This window comes from Bombyx mori, chromosome 21 (genome assembly GCF_030269925.1).
Source record: "Bombyx mori chromosome 21, ASM3026992v2".
Lineage (NCBI taxonomy): Eukaryota > Metazoa > Arthropoda > Insecta > Lepidoptera > Bombycidae > Bombyx > Bombyx mori.
The window spans coordinates 9,717,301-9,743,392 of NC_085127.1; the positions used below are offsets into that span (position 1 = coordinate 9,717,301).

The window sequence follows — 26,092 nt, forward strand, 5'->3', positions numbered from 1 at the left end:
GGTCGCGGGTTCGAATCCCGCCAAGGGAAGATATTTGTATGATAAATATAAATGTCTTTTCCAGGGTTATGGATGTATATTAAATATATGTATGTGTATAATCAAAATCTTATATTTATTTCCGTTATCTCAGTCTTTCTCAAAGTGGGCGATAACGCCCCCTGGGGGGCGTTTGAAACCTAGAGGGGGGCGTTAAGGAGGACAGGAAAAAATGGGGGGCGTTGATGTGGGTTAGGGGGGCGCTGTAAAATTTGTAATTTCTTTTACTTAATTTACCCATTACCGTCCAATGTCAAATAGTATAGTAAGCCTAAATAGCTCACTTATTGTAAACATTGTTTACTATTTTATTTCTATATAATAATAGGTTGGGGAAAAAGTTTCTTCGCATTTTTTAAGAACATTCACAACATTTTTTAATATAGTTTATTCGCATTTAAGTAAAGTATGTCGGTACCATTTTGTTCGATAACTTTTTGCCATCTTGTAGGTAGGGACATGATCCCATTGCTATAGAAAATTTGGGGCTTCTGATCAAAATACCGCGACAATTGGTTTTGGCAGTCCTCTCGTGATGTTAACCTGACACTGCCTAAAGAATTCTGAAGAGACCGAAACAGGTAGAAATTTGAAGGTGCAAGGTAACACCTCCCAGCCAAGCTCTCTTAATTTTTGCTGAGTGGCTAAAGATGTGTGAGGTCTAGCGTTATCGTGATGAAAAACCACACCCCTTCTGTTGATTAATTCCGGCCGCTTTCTCTCAACTTCTTGCTTTAATCTCATCAGTTGTTCGCAGTAGAGTTCAGAATCGATGGTCCTGCCTGGTGGTAACAGCTCATAATGTATAATGCCCTTCCAATCCCACCACACACACAGCATCACCTTGTTGCGAGTTAACCCGGGTTTTGCCAGAGTCTGTGAAGCCTAACTGGCCTTTGACCACAACCTTTCTCGTACGTTCTTGTCGTACGTGATCCACTTTTCATCACTAGTTATCAGCTTCTTCAAAAATGGTTCGGTTTCATTAAGTCGTAATAAAGAATCACAAATGAGTACACGGTTCATTAGGTTTCTTTCAGTGAGCTTTTTTGTGTACCCAGTTTTTTTCAAATGCGCCATAACTATTTTGTGGTCAATTCCCAGTTCTTCAGTTACGTCGTAACTACTGATATGCCAATCTTGCCCCACTTTTTCAAAAATGGCATCGATTTTATCCGTAATAGGGCGACCAGAGCGACGTGCATTTTTGACATCAAAATTTTCGGATTGAAAACGCTTAAACCAAATTTGTGCTACTCTCACAGACACTGCACTAGGTCCATAAACATCGCAATATTTTTTCACGGCTGGCGTTGCTTTTTTACCTCTTTTGTAGTAAAATTTTAAAATGTATCGAATATCTTCATTAGATTCACTCATCTTGACAGTACGAAAAATAAGTAAAATCACACATCTTCCTAATTTTAATTTGGAATTATCTTCTTTCGAACTTAAACTTTTAATGATACCAAAACCAGCCAGATACAAATAGTATAGTCAAGGAGATTTTATTACAAGTTTATACCTTTTTAAGCTATTGCATAGCTTTTATCGCGGGCCTTGAGCGCGGCGACCGGATCATGAAATTCCGTAACGAAAAAAACCTAACATCCCTCACTCCGCCTACCATGTAGCTCGCGTTCAACACATTCACACGTTGCGCTTGTGTAGTGTTTGTGAATAAGCGCGTGACGTGACGTCACACTGCATGCGCATCATGAAAAGTCTACCCATCTCTCTCTCGCGCGGTTTAGCTTATGAGTATGAAGGGGACAGTTAAGGTTTTGCCTTTATTAAGGTTTAATATAGCGTGGTCTTGTTTTATTATTGTTTTAATATTAAATTATCATTGTCTAATTATAATGTCATAAGTTGATAAAAAATGCTATGCAATAGCTATACCACCGCAGTTCACGAGTGCCACACGTTTTTTTTTTTGTCAAGAGGAAATCGTCGGACTTCCGCCCTTCACTGTGGATGGAGGGCGGGGCATGTCGGAGTCGAACCAACTAAAACCTCTTGTCGCTCAACAACCAGCATCCAAACCTCGCATGAGACAGAGCTCATGAAAAGGCAAAGGAGGGAAAGTGAAGCGCTTACCAGCCCTCTCGGTCGGCAGGCTGTCCGAAGCCCGCCTAGATGGCCCCGGTTAGAATGGTCTATACTACAGAATACCCCGCTGGGTCAGAACCAGCGTGGGTTAAGGATAGCCGGTCTTCCATCATCCGGATGCTCATGCGTAAAACGTGTGCAGATCAGCTTCCACATCGTCTTCTTAGGCCCCCTTCGCCGGTCCCCAGGCCGACATGTGAGGGAGATCCGAAACACTTAGAGGGCCAGGGCTTGGGCGAGGTTCGCCTCCCTGGACCCCGCTCGATGGCGGCAGGCCTGTGCATCTCCCACGCGCCCCGCCGCCTCCTTTAGCGAGATGGTGCACTCGCAGAAGTCGAGCATCGCCTTTCACGACTCGTCGTCACCGAGCATCGATGCCAGAACAGTCGTTTCCTATTTTTGCGACGAGGACACGCCGCCGCCCCTCCCATGCGGGGCAGGCGACGAGCGTATGCTCTGCCGTGTCCAAGTCGCAACCACAATGGTGGCACTCTGCCGTTGGCTCGGCTCCGATCCGGTGCAGGAACTCACCGAAGCAACCATGCCCAGTGAGTACCTGCGTGAGCCGGAAAGTGAGGCGTCCTCTGTCACGATTTAACCAATTCACAAGAACCGGGCGAATCGCCTCGACGGTCCTACGACCAGCCGAAGGTTCGACCAGCCGCCTGGACCATGACTCCAGCACGGACCGCCGAGATTGGGCCCTCCGCGCTCTGACCACACCGGGGCTGGGACGCGCCACGCCCCGGGCACGAAGGTTAGCCCGCCACTAATAGTCAGCGGCGGGCGCCTCCGCCTCCAGGACCCAAGGCGGCGTCCCAGCCAGTACACACGCCGCCTCGAAAGAGATGGTGCGATAACCACGGATGATCCTGACCGCGATGGTGCGTTGCGGCTGTTGCAGCAACTTCACTACCCCCAAGGCCAGTGACTGGCCCCACGCAGGCGCCTCGTATAAGGCGCGTCACCTGGTCAGGCCCCCCGATGTTGGGAAGAAGCCGGCTTAACACGCCGGCCACCCCCAACAAACGAGGGACCAGGTTCTGAAAGTGAACACGGAAGGTCCAACGACTGTCCAGAATGAGGCCGAGGTACTTCAACTGCACCCCGACCCGATACGGACGCCTCCAACCACTATATGGGCATCGACAGGTGGCACTCTCCGCGGCCTGTGGAACCACATGGCCTCGGTTTTACTGAGTGTCACGTCGAGGCCTAATCTTCTGATTTTGCCGATGACATGCGCCACCCCAGCGGTGGCAAGACGAGCAAACTCAGCAAAACTCCCCCCGGGACATGACCAGCGTGTCGTCTGCGTAACAGATTAGGCTTAGGCCCGGGAGGAGGGCACCTCTCAGTACCCAGTCATACCCGATATTCCACGAAAGAGGGCCGAGCACCGACCCCTGTGGAGCACCGCGCACGACCGGGAACCTGTGCACGATCCCACCGTGCTCAGTACACGTGACCGATCTGTCCTCCAAGTAGGAAGCCACCAGTCGGCGAAGGTAGGGGGGCATCCCGTGTCTTACCAGGGGCATTTTTTAAAATAAAAGAACACTTATTGTGGCATAAATATTATTATGCTGTCGGGACACTTTTTGTAAATAATAATGTTTTTTACAAAGTCGTAGTACATTATTTTATTCTATCATCGATAGTTTTCGTAGGGCACGCGACGTAAATAATATTTTAGGTAAAAAAAATTTACATCTTGTGTTATTGGAGTTTTAGTAAGGATACCTAATTTTTTACAAAAAAGAATATAGCCTATATCACTCGGGAATAGTGAAGCTTCCAAATAGTGAAAGAATTTTTCAAATCGGTTTAGTAGTTTCGGAGCCTATTGAATACAAACAAACAAATCTTTCCTCTTTATAATATTAGTATAGATATTAATTATTACAAACGCTGACTTAGGCGGCGGTTTTTATTTGAACCCGTACTAAATTATAAACTAAAATTCTATGAAAAATTACCCATATTTATCTATAATACGAAATGATATTAATTTATTGGAGTGAAACTTCTTTATCGGCGTTGGAAAAAAATTTACCGTCACATTTTTCGGTTACGCGTCACATTTTTCCGTTACGCGCCATCTTTTTTGTATTCATGTCTATGATAATAAAATCCTTTTGTTTAAACTTTATCTAATTTAACTTTTTTGTATTCATGTCTATGATAATAAAATCCTTTTGTTTAAACTTTATCTAATTTAACTTTATTTAACCAATTTCTAGAAAGTTGCATGTAGATCATTTTTCGAAAAATAAGGCCATAAAGAAGTTTCACTTCTTACGTGTGTACACTAGTACACGCACACATTTTTTGAAGTGAAACTTCTTTATCGGCGTTGGAAAAAAATTTACCGTCACATTTTTCGGTTACGCGTCACATTTTTCCGTTACGCGCCATCTTTTTTGTATTCATGTCTATGATAATAAAATCCTTTTGTTTAAACTTTATCTAATTTAACTTTTTTGTATTCATGTCTATGATAATAAAATCCTTTTGTTTAAACTTTATCTAATTTAACTTTATTTAACCAATTTCTAGAAAGTTGCATGTAGATCATTTTTCGAAAAATAAGGCCATAAAGAAGTTTCACTTCTTACGTGTGTACACGCACACATTTTTTTTTTTCGTAGTTTCCTTCCTTCTTGCGTCGATAATCCTCAGTGCTGAGGGTCGTGGCCTCCTTTAATAACTTTCTCCTGCATCATCTTGCACCATTCCTGCCTGTCCTCGGCTGTGTGGATAGCAACGTGGACTGAGGTATTGAGAGTGGAGCGTATTTGGTCCAACCAGCGCATTGGCTTTCTGCCTCTGTGCCTTCTCCCGCATACCTTGCCTGTTACCAGCGGCTTTTCTATATTGTCACCTCTCTTTCTGGCGATATGTCCAAAGATCTCGAAACTCCTCCGCGCGCATGTAGTGCGGAGGTGCATTGGAATCTTGAGCTCGGTAAGAATGGATTCGTTGGTTCTGTGTTCTGTCCAACGAATCCCGAGCATTTTCCTCCAGCACCACATCTCAAACGCGTCGATACGTTGGCGGTCGGCTTTCTTGAGGATCCAAGTCTCTGCGCCGTAGAGAAAAATGCCACCCAAACACTGTCCATTTGGGATATAGCTCTCTTTGCTATACTGATTCGCCTTCTGAGGTCCTTTTCGGAGGATCCATTACTAGCTATGACGGAGCCCAGATAAATGAAATCCTCTACGACTTCCAGGTTTAGCTTATTCGTACTTTAATAAGTTATTATTGTTAGTAGTATTATTTACTAGTCGAAATAAAAATTTTTAATTATCTTTTGATGAGAATCTTATATTAATGAGAAAGATATTCAACAAAAATAGTTTCGTTCTAATAAATTAGCATAGTAATAGTACAGTGAACTAGCAATTTATTTTGGTAATTCTGAATTTAAACAAACATATTGATAAGAAGAATTCATTTTTACTTTGCAAATTTGTAAATACAGGCTCTGTAGCAATGTACGGACATATAATAATATGAAGAAACAATAATAGCATCTACAAATATATATGTACTACATTTACTAAAATTAATACAACATTTATTAATTAAATTAATGAAATTGTGGTTTTAAAGTTTTAGGGGTGTATAAAAAATGGGGGGCGCTGAAAAATAATTGATTTTCAAAGGGGGCGGTAAAAGAAATAAGTTTGATAATCACTGCGTTATCTGGTACCTGTAACACAAGTTCTTTACGAACTTATAACGGGACCAGTTAACGTGGCGTAATTGTTAGTAAATATTTATTTATTTATTTATTTATCTCTGCGGAGTCACGCGGAAGTAACACTTCACCTTGTTTAAGAGATCCCAGCACTATTAAAAAAGTTTCGGATTTATCTTCTATGAGATTATGTCATGTTATTGATATGCTGATAGAAAAGTGTAAAGGTCAACACCGAACCTTGTGGAATCCGAGCATAAAGCTCATACCAAAAAAACAATAGTTGTCCACGACGGCTTTAATGCTCCATTCAAAAGCTTCGATACACTTGCAAATATCGTCAAGGATTCCGTAAGATGATAATTTATGTGTCCGATGCCCGACACTGGAATACAAATAGTTAGTTCAAGCTAGTCCAGTGACAGTAATTACAGTTCAATGTGCACTGTGATTTTACTAACTATGGCAGTCACAGAGGACTTTTTACCGGGAACGCGAAGAGTTAAGTTGTGTGATTTGTTTTATAGTGTTTCTTCAGGTTTAAATAACAGTGGTTTATTAACTGTTTAATATCTGTGAAAGTGCACAAATTTGGGAAAATGAAACAAAGCTGGTGCAAGTAACTTCTCAGGATCCTCCAAAAAGTCCACTGAAAAAATCTCAGTAAATGACTAGCATTTTACTGAGAATATATTTCCATTGTATTGCCATATCACCTCATCTTATTTCATGTAATTTCATCCCAGTTGATTAATGTCTTAAATATATCATCTTCACTCCATTTCATTTCACTCCATATTATCCTTTTTCATAAAAATAGGAATATTATAAATTAAAATAAGACATGACCTAAAGTCTTAGTTACCAGGTCATAATTTTATTTTAAAAAAAGGGAAGCCACAGAACTCAAACCGCATACGAGTTGGTATAATCTACGGTACCGTACCGAATGAATTTCAGATTCGAATGAATGTAAAGACTTGATAAATCTCTAAAATGAAAGTTGATTTATTTGTGTCAATTTATGGTTTGATTTGAAATCTGACCAATTTAAGAAAAAACATTTACTAGTGTTAATTATGTCTTTTTTGGTGTAGTTTGATATAGTAAGCTCTAAAATACGATAAGGATAAATTCAAAGAAGATCTGAATAATACTGAATATATCTTAATTTTTGGTATTCTTTAAGTTTGCACTACTAGATTTATTTTTCTGGTAAACAAAAAAAATATACCATTTCTAAACAATGAGTCACTTGTGTGTGTAAAGCTAATTCTTGAATTACTAAATTGATTTTGAATGTGATTTTTCGTTTGTCTCAAAAATGGCTGATTTAATTCGAGCTATGGGGGCGCCCATAGGACCCCCTGTAAAGGACAAATTAGGATCTCCATCCACTGAATCAGAAGACGGGGGTGGTGACATTGCCGAATTGGCAGCTGAATTAGAGTTAGACGAAGCAGACGGACCAAGCACTAATGGTAATAATCTGAGCATTTTCTTGTTACAATTTCTTCCTTTCTTGAAATCTTATGGTTCATTAATGATTAAGGTGAGCGTCAAGCCGTGCTGGCCCCGCCGGAGACTGAATGGTACCACGGCCGTCTAGACAGGTATACATCTGAGGAGCGTCTGTGGGCTGCCAGCAAACAAGGAAGCTACTTGGGTAAGTCTTAATTCTTTCAGTAATATATAACTCATTAATAGTGGACCTAGTGAAATACTAAATTTGAGAATCTCAGGCAGGAATCAAAAATTTTACATATTTAGTTAGAAAAGCTATGTTGATAAAGAAAGTTACTAAAGTAAAAAAAAAGGTTGTAGTTGGAATGGTAGCAACTGTAACTGAGACTACAACTTAATGTAGCAAGTTCGGTCACAAAGTTCGCATCCTAGTGCTTTTCTTAATTTCAGATAGCTCATGAGCTCATCTTCCTATTGCTACTTGCTATGATGGAAGTTACTAAACCCTTCTAAACTCAAGGCAAAAGTAAACAAGCAAGTAAACTGAACTTCAACTAGGTATGGCCATGAAGGACTGTGCAGTGGTGTGTCACTAGTGGGCTATGTCACAAATTACTATCTAAACAGTGATATTATAATAATAATAATAAAGTATTTTAAACTATATTATTGTAACAACAACCTTATTGTAAGAAGTCGTCGTGGCCTAACGGATAAGACGTCCGGTGCATTCGTGTTGAGCGATGCACCGGTGTTCGAATCCCGCAGGCGGGTACCAATTTTTCTAATGAAATACGTACTCAACAAATGTTCACGATTGATTTCCACGGTGAAGGAATAACATCGTGTAATAAAAATGAAACCCGCAAAATTATAATTTGCGTAATTACTGGTGGTATGACCTCTTGTGAGTCCGCACGGGTAGGTACCACCACCCTGCCTATTTCTGCCGTGAAGCAGTAATGCGTTTCGGTTTGAAGGGTGGGGCAGCTGTTGTAACTATAATTGAGACCTTTGAACTTATATCTCAAGGTGGGTGGCGCATTTACGTTGTAGATGTCTATGGGCTCCGGTAACCACTTAACACCAGGTGGGCTGTGAGCTCGTCCACTCATCTAAGCAATAAAAAAAAAAAAATTGTATTGTAAAATATTGTTTAGATCAAAAGTTAACTTTTATTATTGATTACAGTGCGTGAGAGTGATCGTAAACCAGGATCATATGTTCTGAGTTATTTAGGACGCACAGGAATTAATCACTTCAGGTACATTTATGTGTATTTTTTTTGTTTATTTATGTTTCTTACGTATGACTAGTCTTTATAAAATAGGTATAAAAACAAAGGTAGAACAAAAGTACTTTTAGTAAAAATGAAACAAGCAGTTCTGCTTATATTATTTTTATTTTATTAATATTAGATTAGATATGTGCATGGATGTGCCCTTAGTTGAATTTGTCTATTACCATAGCATAACTTAACAATTCATTAAATAAAATACTAACTGCTAATGACAAAAAATTTTGGACACAGTGCTATATTAAAAAAAATTTGCACAAAATGCTTTTCACAGGATAACAGCGGTGTGTGGAGATTACTACATTGGAGGTCGACAGTTTGATTCTTTAACTGAACTTGTGGGCTTCTACAGTCACTGTTCTGACTTATTGAAAAGAGAACGACTGGTAGAGCCAGTACCACCACCAGAACCAGTGAACGATAAGAAGGTAAGCACATGTCAGAATGTTTCCTCTAAGATGTTTAAGGTATGTTATAATAAGTACTTTGTTTTGCATCCTTTGGCTCTTCAAACTGCTTCCAGTAACCTTGACATTCGCTCAGTCGAGCTATGAATAAAATCTTGAAAGAGTGCCTTCCATTCTTCCAGTAAAGCAATTTTAATATCTCGTGAAATTTTTGGGGCAGTATTACTTTTCTAAATTTGTCTTCCAAACTAATGCTATTCATGCTCTGTGGGGCTTGATTAAACAACTGCACTAACCACTCCATGACATTGATTTAATGTATCTAATAAAAATGGTTATGAAATATTACAATTAGGCATGCATTATAATTAACAAAACCAAATCCATCTCCTATGAAAGGGGCAAAGGGAATTACTATTTCTTATAAAATCTCACATCACTCAGTTATTAGTGTCCCAATCTCAAAGATGCAGAATTTTCAGTATACCCATTACTCACCCTTGAGTGTGCTTTTCTCCCAGGTGTTTTTGTCTTTACTTGTTTAGGTAACTTTTTTTATTTTTTTTTATTGTGATTGGGTCTGCCAGGCGTTTGTGGTTAAAAACTCACGGGCTCACAAAAATGTAGTTTACAGTGTGCTTTATTACCTAGAAAAACTTTAAAGCCTACTATTTGACTTTATTACATTTCATTCACTTGTGTTAAAAAAATCTATACATATAAATAAAATTGGAGTGTCTGTTTGTAATATTGAAATAACCGCTTTTTACTACATGCATATGAAATATGAATATATATACGGTACATAATGGGTTGGGGAAAGTCTTTTCGCATTATAGTATGTATGAACTTGTAATAAAATCTCTTTGGCTATATGTTGGCTATTTGTATCTGGCTTGTTTTGGTATCATTAAAAGTTTAAATTTTAAAGAAGATAATTCCAAAATCAAATTAGGAAAATGTGTGATTTTTATTAATTTTTTGTACTGTCGAGATGAGTGAATCTAATGAAGAAATTCGATACATTTTAAAATTTTACTACAAAAAAGGTAAAAATGCAACGCAAGCAGCGAAAAAACATTTGCGATGTTTATGGACCTAGTGCATTGTCTGTGAGAGTAGCACAAATTTGGTTTAAGCGTTTTCAATCCCGAAAAAAGATGCAAGAAGTCGTCGTGGCCTAAGGGATAAGACGTCCGGTGCATTCGTATGTAGCGATGCAACGGTGTTCGAATCCCGCAGGCGGGTACCAATTTTTCAATGAACAATTTGTTTTCTGTTTTATTTTTAATATATGCTGTACAAATTAACTGTGTATATTAAAGCCGTCGTGCCTTAAAAGATAAGACGTCTGATGCATTCGTGTTGAGCGATGCTCCGGTGTTCGAATCCCAGGCGGGTACCAATTTTTCTAATGAATTACGTACCCAACAAATGTTCACGATTGACTTCCACGGTGAAGGAATAACATCGTGTAATAAAAATGAAACCTGCAAAATTATAATTTGCGTAATTTCTGGTGGTAGGACCTCTTGTGAGTTCGCGCGGGTAGGTACCACCACCCTGCCTATTTCTGCCGTGAAGCAGTAATGCGTTTCGGTTTGAAGGGTGGGGCAGCCGTTGTAACTATACTGAGACCTTACAACTTATATCTCAAGGTGGGTGGCGCATTTACGTTGTGGATGTCTATGGGCTCCAGTAACCGCTTAACACCAGGTGGGCTCAGAGCTCGTCCACCCATCTAAGCAATAAAAAAAACCTACGTTAGTTAAATCTAAATAAACCATATTAAAAAATGTTATGAATTTTCCTAAAAAGTGCGAAAAAACTTTTTCCCCAATCTATTACACCAAAATAACATTTTTTACAATTTTTGTTTGTCTGTCTATTTGTTCCGGCTAATCTCTGGAACGCGTGGACCGATTTTGACAAGACTTTCACTGATAGGTGGCTGACGACGATATTTTTTAGACTAGTTTCGCCCTGCGGCGTCACCCGCGATACAACAATAACCGCGGGTAAGGTCGCGGGACTCAGCTATCAATAATAAAATTTAATGTTTCCGTAGCGAAGTGAGGGTGGGTCGCTAGTCACAAATAAAAATTGTAGAAGAAATAACATTCAGTACATAACCAAATCTGACTGAGTAAATTATTGTTCCATTTATAAATAGTAAAATTAAATGATGGTAATAATTTATTAAAATGTTCATAATTTAGACAAAATTATTTATGTGTCCCAGAAACATGTGAACCAGTCATTTTCCTCATTTATTTTAGATACAAATTATTTACCCGTACGGTTGCCGCTTGTTTTGTTCGTTTTCTAGTACATTTAACAATAATTTTGTAATGGTTTTTCAGAGGGTTGTTGCAATTTTACCTTATACAAAAATGCCCGACACTGATGAATTGACTTTTCAAAAGGGCGACATCTTTTTTGTACATAATGACATGGGTGATGGATGGCTCTGGGTCACAGCTCATAGGTAAGAAAAAAATCTTACATATCTCTTGAAATTTTCTTAAAAGTACTAGTAAATTTTGTACAGGCTTTTATTGTTGTGAGTTTTCCACATCAGATTTTTATGGTACTGTGAAGTATGGTATTTTTAATAAGTAAACAAAATATCTAGTAATAATATGAATATGATTGCCAAATTGAATTATAATTAACATCATTTTATTTAGGACCGGTGAACAGGGAATGATATTTAGAGAGTTGGTTGAAGATCTGGATCCTTCTATCGATCCAAACACGGTATTTTCGTGGTTCCATCCAAACTGTACCAAGAGTGAAGCAGTTGACATGCTAGTCAAGGCGGGCCCTGGAAGTTTCCTCGTCAGACCATCTGATAATTCTCCAGGAGACTATTCTTTGTTCTTTCACATTAACAACCAGATTCAAAGGTTCAGGATTGAGAAGAAGGGCGTCAGGTACTTGATGGGAGGTCGAACCTTTGAGTGCTTGGATGCTGTGATCAATAGATATAGGAAAGAACAAATTGTTGAAGGACACACTTTAGGTCAGCCGGTGAGTGTACATTCTATGAGCAATTTGTCACGTGGCAATTCTGGAATTTTATGTTAATTTTGATAATGAAATTCCTTTAGCTTATTGCGGAAGGTCACACTATCGAGCCGCAGCAAAGTACAACAGGGGCTGCAGCTGAAAAGATATATGCAACATTACGCGAATGTCGAGATCAGATCGGTCTGAAAAAGACGAAAGGAATCAAGCACTATGGGTATCTGAACAAGAAATCTGACAAGGGTGCTAAAAAATGGAAGCCTTTATACTGTGTGCTATTACAGGAAGGAACCGACACACATTTGTATTTTTACGATTCGCCGAAAAGGACCAAACCAAAAGGACTCATCGATCTATCATGCGCATATCTTTACCAGGTTGGTAATTAAATTTGAGACAAACATTTTATTTATTATAGTTTTCGTCTACTTAAATAATGTTACAAAATCGTGTTCGTACATTAAGATTAGGTTAAAATGTTTTTGTGTTGTTGACGTCAAATTACCTTTGTTATTATTACTTGTATGTTTGTAATGTTTGCATCATCCAAAAAATATTGAGCCGATTTTTTATCCTTGGCCCTTTCACGTTTCATATAAACTTCAAAGTTTGTTTTTACTATGCTAGGAACTGGAGATATAGGCAATTATATAAAAAAAAAAAGTTGCACTTATTTTAATTCATTTGTACTTTCTATTTAAGGCCAGTGAAATTATGGGACATTTCTTGTATCAACTAAAACTATAACGCTAAAGATACAATAAATTTTATTAGTGTAATGATTGTCTCATAAAAATTAAAAACATACATATTATTTACAGAAAATTAATATAAAATTTGATTACAGGTTCACGAATCACTTTGGGAAAAGGAGTTTTGTTTCCAACTCGTCGAACGTGCCCTACCATGTCTCTCTACACATACATTCTTGGCTGCCAATACTGCTACTGAGGAGAGGGCCTGGATTGAGGCTCTAAGACCTTTATGTGTGCCGCAGCAAGCACGACACCAGTGCAAGGTAATATCAATAATAATCAAAATATTGTAAATACTAAAGTGAGTTGTTTTGTCTTTACGTAGAAAAGAAAGATAAATAGAACCCGCCGACGGCCCTTTGTGTTTTCGTGCCTAATATATTGCAACAGTAATAACACAATTAGATGAAATTATATAATTCTTATTATAAACTAGCGACCCGCCCTAGCTTCGCTTCGGAAACATTAAATTTTATTATTGATAGTTGAGTACCGCGATGTTACCGGGGCAAAACTAGTATAAAAAAAGTAGCCTAAGTTACTCCTTATATCATCAGCTACCTATTACTGAAAGTCTCGTCAAAATCGGTCCCGCCATTCCAGAGATTAGCCGGAACAAACAGCCAGACAGACAAAAATTGTTATTTTGGTGTATCTACCGTATATATATTTATTTATTTATAAATAAATAATAAATAATAAAATAAATATATTCATATGCATGTAGTAAAAAGAGGCTATTTCAATATTACACACAGACACTCCAATTTTATTTATATGTATAGATTATTAATTAGCCATCTGTTGAAAATTCCGTGAAAAGAGCTAGTCTGGTTTTGAAGTGGCGATATGAGGTACAAGTTTGCATCAGGTGGGGCGCGTGTCGTGGGTGCGTTGGCTGCGCGTGCGTTGCCTGACGGCGCACCGGCTGCCCGCCCGCCTGGCGCCGCGCCCGCACCTGCGCGTGCTGCTGGGCGCCGCGCCCGTCGCCCGCACCCGCCCGCGCCCCTCGCCCGATCCGCACTGGGACGACGAGTTCTTCTTCGAGTTAGTACTATTATTATTTACTAACTTTTGCCCGCGACTTCGTCCGCGTGGAATAGTTCACAATTAATGCTTTTTTATTTGTAAACAAATTTGGTTAGCATAAAAAGCGTTATAGTGAGCCAACCTTAACATATAGCCGTACTCTCACATACTACATATGCCGTACTTCATATGCTGTCGCGGATTTTTTTTTTATCTTTTAAAGGGGAACAATTCTGTCATACATTATTTTAGCGAAACTTTAACCGTTTCCGCAGCGCACGCAGCGGAAGCTCTCAAAAGGGAAAAATACCCCGATTTTGAAACATTATCTATTGTTGCTCCGCTTGCATTGGTCTTAGGTCTTAGCGTGATGTTATATAACCTATAGCCTTCCTCAGTAAATGAGCTATCTGACACTGAAAGAATTTTTCAAATCGGACCAGTAGTTCCGGAGATTAGCGCGTTCAAACAAACGAAACTCTTCAGCTTTATAATATTAGTATAGATTTATCGCTGCACAAGACAGAAGTTATGGACACAGGAGCTGTCAGAGTGCGTGCTGGCTGCCTTCTGACTGTGAAGTACTCTTAAACCTCGCTGAAAATGTTTTCGTTCTTGGACTCTTCTGCAAAAAGTTATTTCCAGTTTGATAATATCTGATTTTTTTTTAACATTATGAGTTAATAAACTGGTACTACTTTTAATTTCAAATAATTATTGTGATGCTAAATGTTACAACACTTTTACAGTGATATGCCTCCAGATGTAACTTCATTTACAATTACCGTACATAATACAGGGAAAAGAGGAAAAGAATCTGAAGTAAGTATTAAAATTATTATTATAATAATCTGTTTCCGCTGTTCTAGAGGTTCATTGAGAGTTTCCCTTAAATTATTTTTATTTTTTCAATTCGTTTCTCGATAGATAGTAATTACAGTTTTTATGCGTAATCATAGGGTGAACGAGCTTGCGGCCCACCTCGTGTTAAGTGATTACCGAAACCCATAGATATCCCACCGTGAATGCCGCCTACCACCTTGGGACTTCAGGTCCATGTCTCAATTGTAATTACTAATAATCTACTTTTTGCAAGTTTGATTTTTATTACACAATGCTATATGTTTCATCGTGGAAATCATTCGTGAAACACCAGTGAATAAGGAATTAATTATTTCATTAGAAATATTGGTACTAGGCTCCTACTATTACTCCATCCACATCCTGGTCTATCTCTATCCAACTCTAATGGTATTTTCTATCCGAATATAGGTGGCTGAACTGACTATAGAACTCGCAAATTTGGCAAACGGTGAAGAAATAGAAGAATGGTATCCCTTAGTAGGAATGACTCCTATTGGGGAGTGGGGATCCTTGAGACTGCGGATAAGGTAGGATGTACTAATAGTAATAATGCCCCAGTTTCAAATAATCAAATAAATTTATTTGGCTACTTGGAACTGGCATATGCTAGAAATAAATACTTTAATTTTGATATAAATTAAATTTTTTGGTGTGTGTGTGTGTATGCTCCTAATTTTCATTTTGGCAAAATTGCAGGTATATGCAAGAATTAGTAATGCCTCGTGAAGAGTACAACCCGCTTCGTCAATTGTTGCTGGAACCGGGCATTCCGGCTGTGAAGGCGTTAGCAGATCTTTGCAGGACCGATCGACAACCTTTGGCAACATGTTAGTTTTATTAATCCATATTGTTTCTCCGTTTTATACATTTGTTTTAATATAGATTTTCTTTGTTGTATTATCCGCTCAACTTTGTTACAGTATAATTGTATAATGTAACGTATTTAAAGGCAGAAAAGAAAATTAAATTTCAAATCGTACTGGTAAATACACGAATGAGCGCTTTTTTTTTTTTCGCCTTTTATTATAGCCATAAATCTATTAGGTTAAGTCGGCTAATGAGCACTTTAAAATACAAAAACTTTCCAGCAATTTATGTCCATTGTGTATATTTTCATTTATTATCAACACAATAGAAGATGTATGATTGATGGAATGACGGCGATTATGCCCAATGATGGTGAAATAAAAAGTTTGCTAGGACTATTATATTACAATATAGTATACAGATGAGCTAAGAAAAGTTAGCTATTCTAATTAGTCAATGAATTACTTGCAAATGTCATCAGATAGTAGCTGATTTATCTGTGCAAATAATTGTGTAACGGGCGTGCGTGTGTACGTTACAGCGGTGCTGAACACGTTCGCGGAGTGCGGGCGCGGCGCGGAGCTGGCCCGCGAGCTCACGTGCGCGGAGGTGGCGCGCGAGGGCGACCACAAGACGCTGTTCCGCGGCGCCTCGCTCGCCACCGCCGTGCTCGACGAGTTCATGCGCGCCCACTGCAAGCCCTTCCTACAGGTCACCTCTTTGTACTACCAACTATTTAGAAAATATTTTTTTTTTATTGCCCATTGTAGGCAGACGAGCATACGGCCCACCTGATGGTGAGTGATTACCGGCACCCAAGCCGCTGCCTTGTTTAAGCAATGGGGAGAATTGATTTTTTTTTAAATTAATTGTGCATCAAAATTAACACTAAACATAACATATCGGATCAAATGACCCATTTTGAACTTTTACATTTGAAAAGCACGTATCATGTTATTGCTTTTGCACGTTTGACTTCATGGCTTTTTCTTACCGATTTAATCTACTGTTATTTCTTTGTTTTGTTTTAATTTTTTTGAGTAATACTTGTCGTATAGGTACCATTATCTACCCGCTATGGTAGAAAAAGGTATCAGTAAGTGTTGGTATGATTAGTGTTAAAGTATAGATTCCATTACATTTATGTGTGCAGTTCCATATGTTTCAATTTCAAATAATTTATTCACCTAAATAATATTTATGTAATGACTAGCCATTGCCATAGTAATAACATATAATACATATCAGATATACATATGTTTTATAACATAATCAAATAAAAGCACACAGTCATGCAAATAAAGTTAATAGAAAATCTATAAAAATAAATGATTGTGGTACCTAATCACAATAATAATTTAACAAATAGTTGTGTTAAATCAACAGTAAAAAAATTAAGAGAATTCATGTCACTGCATGTCCCTGTTGTGATTGAAATTAAAAATATGTATTTTTTTTATTCAGGCGGCGATTTCGGAAACCATTCAAAAGCTGATTGATTCTAAACAGACAGCAGAATTGAATCCCACTAAGATGGATTCACCTGACGACGCGTGTAACAATGCTGAATTTTTACTTATGATTCTCGATCAGGTAAAAATAATTAAGAACGAATATTACATACACACACTATTAATTGATGGGTTCTTACCACTATCTTCACACATCGTGACATTACGATATTTTGGTGGTATTGCAAGTGCCATGACCACGGGTAGACTGAAGACTAGCAGCACTTTTTTTTAAACAATCGTGCATCCTATATTTTCGGATTCCTCACGATAACCAGTTCGTGGAACGCTTTGTCCTGCAAGGAAGGGTGAAAAGCACGGTGTGCCTTGGACTGACATTGGGGGGCTTGTTAAAAGAGTCCAGTAGAATGGCCTCGATCAAGGAGAGGCAGCGGGCGTCGTAAAATATGTCAGATTTATCTCTTCAAAGCTACAGAACGATCACGACCGCTCTATCAAGAGTGAAACGAGTGAAAGTTAAGAATAAGAAAATATCCCAAATATAAAAATAATAAAAGTAAAGGCGAAAATGATGTTAATTATATTAAATACAGAGTGAACCGCGCGCATGGGTATCACCACCCTACCTATTTCTGCCGTGAAGCAGTAATGCGTTTCAGTTTTAAGGGTGGGGCAGCCGCTGTAACTATACTTGAGACCTTAGAACTTATATTGGGTGGCGGTTTACATTGTGGATGTTTATGGGCTCCAGTAACCACTTAACACCAGGTGGGCTGTGAGCTCGTCCACCCACGTTGAAAATAAAGTTGGTATAAATTGAATATTGTTGTCCTTTATCACATTGAATTAAAAAAAAGATTATGACATTTCAGATTACCCTATCAATATTTACTTCACCGGAAGCATGCCCTAAGCCGGTGAGATATCTGTGCGGGTGTCTGCAGCGAGCCGCGGTCGCCAAGTGGCCCAACGAACGCTTTGTACGCACCAGGGTCGTCTCAGGTATGAAATCAAAATTCGAATATGTAACGAAATTGTATGAACACGATGCGTTGTACTGTTTTAACAAATTAAGTTAGATTAAGGTATCTGTTGTTGAATTTTAAAAACAAATACCATCAACATTGAAATGCTTTTTTTTATTTTTTTATTGCTCATATGGGTGGACGAGCTCACAGCCCACCTGGTGTTAAGTGATTACTGGAGCCCATAAACATCTATGACGTAAAAGCCGCCACCCACCGTGAGATATAACCTCTATGAAATCTATATATATATAAATGAATTGCTGTTCGTTAGTCTCGCTAAAACTCGAGAACGGCTGGACCGATTTGGCTAATTTTGGTCTTGAATTGTTTGTGGAAGTCAAGAGAAGGTTTAAAAGGTAGATAAATGTGAAAATGCTCGGAATTAAATAAAAATAACAATTTTGTTTTTCCTTTGATGTGTCCCCCGTCGTCGGACGGATTCCTTTTGTTTGTTTTAAGTTTATTTTAGACAAAAGTTTAGGTCTTTTATTTATCGATTGAGGCACTGCAAAGTCTGCCGGGTCAGCTAGTCCTAAATAATAAATCATATTTATATCTGGTTTAGTGCAGTGTAATGAGATAATGTACCTTCCGCAGGGTTCATATTCCTGCGGCTGATCTGTCCGGCGCTGGTGGAGCCGCGAGCGTGGACGCTGGTGCAGCGGGCGCCGCCCCCGCACGCGCAGCGCTCGCTGCTCATGGTCGCCAAGTGTCTGCAGAACCTCGCCAACCTCGTCGAGTTCGGAGCCAAGGTTATAATTGCTACCAGCTATTTCAGAGCTCACTCATGACTAGGTTCCTGTAGGCATTCAGCATTGGTTTAAACGAGACTGCATCTATTAGTTTATATGTATAGAATATTTTTTTCATACTTTACCATCTGCACGTCTCGTAAAAATTTATTCGCTTGGTGTTTCCAGCGCTAATTAGGATTAGTTGGCTTGTCACCGGCCGTTCTTAACACTATCGGGAATTTATTTATTTATTTATTGCATAGTTGGGTGGACGAGTTCACAGGCCACCTGGTGTTAAGTGGTTACCGAAACCCATAGACATCTACAACGCAAATGCCGCCATCCATCGTGAGATATAAGTTCTAAGGTGTCAGTATAGTTACAACGGCTGCCCCACCCTTCAAACCGAAACGCATTACTGCTTCACGGCAGAAATAGACGGGGTGGTGGTACCCACCCGCGCGGACTCACAAGAGGTGCTACCACCAGTAAAAGTACTTTCATGAAATTTCGAAGATATGCTCACGACACCACTGTCGCGTCGCCAGATGACAAAGTATTAATGAACAACTAACCATCCATAACATACATATATATTTGAGGACCATAGTTAATTAGAAATGGATTATTTCAGGAACCTTACATGGAAGTAGTGAATCCGTTCATCTTAAAGAACAAAGAGAGGATGGTCGTCTTCCTAGATCAACTGAGTAACGTGCCAGATCCTGGAAATTCGCCGCCCAATTCTAATGTCAATTTTGAAATCGGTAAGCTTGTAAAGTATTTGACGAGTACGTTAGGCGCTCTATAAAGGATTGGCTTATTGGTTTGCGCATCATGGGGCGAAAATACTGCAATCCAAAAAAAAAGAATGAATATGCAAAAACAATTGACAAGTCATTATGGTAATCGGTCTCTAAAACCCACAGACATATAATATTGCTGGCGCGGATCTTTATACATAGTCAAGATCATAATGATCATGTTTTTTATACAACATTAGCCCATAGATAATACCGCCACTTTTAAGACACGAGGTCGAATCTAATTTATATTGTATAACTGCAATCCCTGAATAGCCTTGTCAACGTGTGCGTATCAAATGTATTAAGTTCTGTAATATGAATTGTTAAAATGGACGTAATAAGGAATAATAACTATGAATTATCATTTTAAAATCAATTTAATTTAACGAGAAAAAAATGTTAATTGATTCTTCTTATTTTGTAGCAAAAGAGCTAGCGACTCTCCATCATATTTGTGTGGCGCATTTGACTGAGCTTCAAGGATTGGCTAAGAACCAACCGGCGATACGTAAACTTGTCACCGTGACCGAGATGCTCACTAAACATAAGCAAAAATATCTAGAGATGATCAGATAAAATTTGCGTCAGAAGACAGGTGAGAAAACTTAAAACTGAGAAATATATTATTGCTTTCCTCTTAACGGCCGTCTGGTGTAGTGGTAAGTGACATGGTCACTACACAAGGGGATCGCGGTTTCGAATCCCGCCAAGGGAAGATATTTGTATGATAAATATAAATGTCTTTTCCAGGGTTATGAATGTATATTAAATATATGTATGTGTATAATAAAAATCTTACATTTATATCTGTTATCTGGTACCTGTAACACAAGTTCTTTACGAACTTATCACGGGACCAGTTAACGTGGCGTGATTGTTAGTAAATATTTATTTATTTATTAATTCTTATGGAGATAAATTTTTTTGCCAAATTTCAGAGAATCGTAGTAACTGTCAATTTATGAATTAAAAGAATATATGTGAATATGTGACTCCATCGGTTCTCTAATTCTATAGTCTGTTCGTAGTAGTGGTATTTCTGATACCTCGTGGCAGCTGGATATGAGGAAAAGTGCTCCCCGTGTTAAGTGTTAACCTTGCTCCCCGCCTGGCACAGTTGAATTCTGTTACATTTGAGATGCGCACGTGGGTTTTTAAGAGCCTTACTCCACAAACCTATTTAGAAATGAAATAATTAAAAAAAGATGTGTGTTATCGTGGGACACCGGATAGGAACGAAGTTCCTTATTATAAAAATGTTAATTTTAAGTTCTATTCGAGGTATAAAGAAAATAAAACTGGAGGTTTCGCAACAACCCACGGTCATTCGGTAACGTGCGAACTTATTGTGGTACACTTCATTCACGGTTGTTTGCATAAGAGTGCAAACGAACGCTCTGAGATCGTGGTCAATGAATGATAAAAAAATATGTAATTTTTTGTACGTTATTACAAAGTTAAGTCGTACACTGTGTGCATTACTAATTTGTACGTTATTACAAAGTTAAGTCGTACACTGTGTGCATTACTAACAAAAATCTTACGTTACGGACGTGTTCTCCCGGTTAGGGTTCCCCCTCCGCATCGTCCCATAAGGAACTTCGTTCCAAAACCTTTTTCAAAAATCACTAAAAATTTTTTCAGGGTAAAGCTGCGAGACCTCGGAAATTATTAACTGTAGCAAATAGATACAGGCTTAGCAATAAAGACTTCCGTACAGTTTTAGATGCGTATCTTAGTCATTTTAGCTTTATTTAACTTTTTTATAACTACCTACGTATTCTAAAATTGTATTTCAAGCTTTCGGTGCCAAAAGATTTCTTTTTCAAAGTTTCCAGATGTTAAATCGGGAATCTTGTTATGGAATTACTATATCTTACGTTTTATTTAAATATTTTAAATGTATTTGTAATCAGTATGTCAATAGTATAATGTTAGGTTGTATTGGTAATCGAAATGCTCTCTTACTTTAGAATATAATTTATTTTTAGGCTTGTTTTCGATTTTAGCAATCTTTATTTATAAATTAAGAATCCCAGAAAATTTATTAACATTCAGAAGACTAGTTTGCAAGAGAAATAATCCTCATTGAAATTTCGTATTTCAATAAAGACTTAGAAAAACGTTACCAAATGCGTATAAATAGAAAATGCTTTAAAAAAAAAACTTAGAACTTGACCATAGAATATTAACCTTTTATAATTAGGCATTCTAATCGATTTGTACTTTTATATTTGAAAATAATAAGTATGTAGATTTTGTGTAAGACTTTTGAAAAATTATATGAATGAATGAACAAAAATCCGTATTGTGATGATATAAAGTAAAAAACGAAAATATATACATGCATGCCCAATTAAGGTGCAATACAAAATGATTTAATTTTTTCCTGTACAAAAGAAAGTGTGTTGATAAACATTTGTAGTTTGATTTGAATAAATAAATGTGAATAGGCACTATATATTTAAACATTGCACACATATTTTGTTTCTACAAGATTGCGCTCTATTCATTTTCTGCTATGATTGAATTGATTGAAGATTTATTGTCAGAATTTAATTAAACTCAGAAAAAGCTCATCTATTATTATTGTAAAATTGTGCTGATACTTTAGCAATCAGCTCAACAAATGTTTAGGATTTGCGTTTCGCATCACGTAGTTGCCCCTTAAGGCATCGACATAGAATCTTGTTTAGCATTTCTAAGGTCAAAATGACTAGTTTTCCTTGCTTATTAAACGTGAGTAGTTTGAATACCATTCATTGTGAATATGATCTTCCCATGTTTAGTACCTAAATTTTGTTTAAAAACAAATTTTAATCTTCCATAATCTTGCTCAAAAATGTATTTAAAAACATGTCTAGTGCCATATTATAATCTGTACTTACTAATGCACTGTGCTTTTCAAATCACAGTATAACGTGACGAAATGAATACAGTAATAATTTGCTTTGCATAGACCATAAAAGCGTAATTTAAAAAAAACCTGAATATTTAATTTAAGGGTTGCATTCTGAATTATTCACAACGACCATCGGTAGTCTCTTTTCTTTACTCATACAAAGTGGACTGCACTAGTTCGGTGATTTTTTTATAGATTTTGAATTTTAGTAATGAAAATATAGTGATAATAGCCATAACTTGTGGTATTACTGTACACACAATCATTGTATTTGTGTGCCGCCGCTTCGTACTGATAAACGGTAGTATTTGTAATGTAATAAAGCAGGCTGATTAATTGCCTTTTTACATGTGTAGTGATAGTTCGTCTAAAATATGTATATTCTAGTAGCAAATTAGGATTGTAAGTGTGTTTGTAACAGTTACAGTTGATTGGGTATAAGATCCGTTTTGTTTTTGTCAAAGTATAAAATTTGTAAATTACACAACGATGACGTAATCGATCGACAGTGAGGCACGAAACCGCAAATATTTATACTATTTTATAGGTATCCTTTTTCCTTAAACTAGTGCAATATAGACTTCCATATTAATTACACTCTACTACTCTATTATTAAATTAATATTATAGGGTAATGAGAGAAACAAGCATTCGGATTTTTTTTATTACAGTAGTTTATTTTTAGATACCTACTGTTTTTTTCTTCTTCTTTAAGTGCATCGAAACTTTCAAAACTATCTGAAATACCTACGTAGTAATAAGCTGTAGGTATAGATTCGGTGAATCGTCGCCGTACATAGGTATTACTTAGTTTTATATAGAACAAAATTAGACTGAACAAAGATCCGGTAAGAAGTTAGGATACGATATAATGGTCAATAGATTTTTCAGCAAAATAGTGACAATTTTTTTTAAGCTATTGCATAGATTTTATCGCGGGCCTTGAGCGCGGCGACCGAATCATGAAATTCCGTAACGAAAAAAACCTTACACCCCTCACTCCACTCATTCGTTGCGCTTGGGTAGTGTTTGTGAATAAGCGCGTGGCGTGACGTCACACTGCATGCACATCATGAAAAGTCTGCCCATCTCTCTCTCGCGCGGTCTAGCTTATGAGTGTGAAGGGGACAGTTAAGGTTTTGCTTTTATTAATGTTTAATGTAGCGTGGTCTTGTTTTATTATTGTTTTAATATTAAATTATCATTTTCTAATTATAATTGGATAAGTTGATAAAAAATGCTATGCAATAGCTTTACCGCGGCAATTCCCGAGTGCCACACGTTTGTTTTTTTAGTTTGATTTAAAAATACGAACTGATATTCAAAATTCTCGGAAGACTAAATAATTGATTAGTACTATAATATGTGATTTTTTTGTATGATTATAATCTAATCTTAAGGAATATTTATTTTGCATTTATTTTATTAAAAGAATGTGAGTATATACATTTCAAGCAGTTATATTTATTGTTTTGTAGTATTATACATTATCCGTTATTATGCCAGGTGTTCCGGAAACGGTATTATGCTATATTGAAAGATTAATATCTAAAAAATATTATAAACTTATTTAAATATATGTTTTTGGTAAAATTTATGCTTTTTATAAATACGTAAAGAAACTGCAAATTCATCAACCCTATAAATAAAGAATAACACCTTTTCCGGAATATATTATAAAAGCTAAACTATAGCTAAATTTGTCAATGAGTTTGATACTATTGATTTCTCAGTTGACTGTGATTCACATTGTATACAATAATATAATACTTATTGTAATTGAATTACGTAAATATTCGTTTCTAAATAATCTCTATTTGATGAATGTCTACAGTCTGCGTTACTATAATACTTTTTGTTCCTTGTTTTTTTTTTTTTAATGTGAGTGTGTGACATAGTTATGTTTTTGTTGATTTCTGATTATGTTAATGAGGGTGGCAGGAAATTTCAAAAGAAAAATAGATTTGTTACGGTGTTTGCTATCGTTATTAAACTTTATCTGTTATTTCCAAATTTGAACATGGAATAAAGAATAAACTAGAAACCGCAAAATTCTGTTCTTAGTTTTATAAAGGAAATGTATAATCTTGAACGCCTTTTTGCAATAATGATAATAAAAATTTACAGATATTAGTGCGTCCTACCTATACCATATTTTTATAATCTTACAAAATTATTTTAATTCTTTCATTTGGTTCTTAAAATTCTAAGATTAGCTAACAATGTTCGATATTGTAGTCAAAATAAACTGTATTCACGAAAAGAGGTTTTAATGGTACTTTACTTTTGACCGCATACTTTTATAGCATTATATTTGAGCCTATTAATTAGTCTCGAATGGTCGCGGCTCCTTGATAATTCTATATTGTTTTCTTTGAAAATTGAACTATGCTAATATTAAGATTATTTTTACAAATATTTATGTCAGTGTATTCTGTTTCCTTATATTTTTTATAAAAATAGTCTTCAAAATAAATGGATACAATATATTTCATGGTTTAATTGTAATCAAGACAAAAATTCAATTTTTTTTATTGTTTTATTTGGTGGAAGAGCCCACAGCCAGCCTGCTATTAAGTGGTTGCCGGAGCCCATAGACATCTACAAAGTAAATACCTCCACCCACCTTGAGATATAAGTTCTAAGGTCTCAGTATAGTTAATATCAGTTAGTCAGTTTAATATAGTAATTTAATAAAGTAATTTGTTATCTTGAGGGGGACCGTTTTTGAGACTATATTATTAGCCTGGAATATCCACTAGTGTTAACATAAACTTCCATAATGAAGGAGAAACATATGATTAATGAAGATGATATCCGCCACATTTATGAACACCTTCGTAAGTACAGTACTCCCATACTAGTCTATGGGAGTACTGTAGCACGCATGGGCAAGTCCTACCATCCTATTTATTTCTGTTGTGTTCTGTTTCGAAGGGTAGGATAACAATAAAAGCCAATTCTCTGCAAATGGTAGGCAGCGGCTTGGCATTGCTGACGTCCATGGGCGACGGTGACCACTTACCATCAGGTGGGCCGTATGCTCGTCTGCCTACAAAGGCAATAAAAAATATATTGAAATCTGCAAATACGCCCATTTTGTGTGGGTGTGGGTGGGAGGATTGTATGAGTACCAATCCAGCTCCTCAATAAGCCGCCTCAGGAAGCGATCTTGGTGACCCAAGATGTGGCCACTCTCGAGCACTAAAAAGAGCATGTGAGCAGCTGTATCGTCTGTCTTCGTACAGGCACTGCATAAGCAATTATAATAAGTTTTATGAACAGATGTTTATTATATGCCTCGTGGCCAGTGATTGCACTGCATTGCATGTAGTTCTTAATTGTTTTCTAGTCGTCTTTTTCGGCGTTTCCCCTGAAGATCCTGACCACACGTATGTCTTTCCATGAAGAAAGGTCCGCTGCGAGGTGGACCGCCTGTTCGATGCTGCCTCCAACTGTTTATAGTGCGGTTTTACTATCAGAAAGACTCCTGTCACATATATACTGTATTTGCTAGTCAACAGGCTCAGTTATACATTTATTTTTTTAAAGAGGAGGGTTATACTGAGGCAATAGAACCTCTTGTTTTTGGCCAGAACCCCTTTGGGCCCTGGGCCAAGATTCAGTTGCATTACTGCCA

The 26,092-nt window shown here is 37.4% G+C and overlaps 1 protein-coding gene across 1 annotated transcript; it reads left to right on the plus strand.

Annotated features, from left to right (window-relative positions):
- Positions 1-6,820: 6,820 nt before the first annotated feature.
- On the plus strand, positions 6,821-24,941 carry LOC101743695 (ras GTPase-activating protein 1). Its single transcript, XM_012693387.4, has 19 exons — positions 6,821-7,338; positions 7,410-7,523; positions 8,513-8,585; positions 8,893-9,046; positions 11,389-11,513; positions 11,716-12,058; positions 12,139-12,432; positions 12,903-13,073; positions 13,682-13,857; positions 14,589-14,661; positions 15,112-15,230; positions 15,400-15,530; positions 16,052-16,221; positions 16,975-17,103; positions 17,855-17,984; positions 18,608-18,762; positions 19,379-19,511; positions 19,975-20,145; positions 21,195-24,941. The coding sequence occupies exons 1-18, from the start codon at positions 7,182-7,184 to the stop codon at positions 20,124-20,126; spliced, it is 2,799 nt and encodes a 932-aa protein (XP_012548841.2). The 5' UTR covers positions 6,821-7,181; the 3' UTR covers positions 20,127-20,145; positions 21,195-24,941.
- The last annotated feature ends 1,151 nt before the right edge of the window (positions 24,942-26,092 follow it).

What these genes read in the sequence shown, in the direction of transcription:
- LOC101743695 (XM_012693387.4), top strand. Translation starts at nt 7,182, where the DNA reads ATGGCTGATTTAATTCGAGCTATGGGGGCGCCCATAGGACCCCCTGTA. An exon ending in GACACACTTTAGGTCAGCCG is followed by an intron (nt 12,059 to 12,138) that starts GTGAGTGTACAT and finishes AAATTCCTTTAG; the next exon opens with CTTATTGCGGAAGGTCACAC. An exon ending in AAAGAGGAAAAGAATCTGAA is followed by an intron (nt 14,662 to 15,111) that starts GTAAGTATTAAA and finishes ATCCGAATATAG; the next exon opens with GTGGCTGAACTGACTATAGA.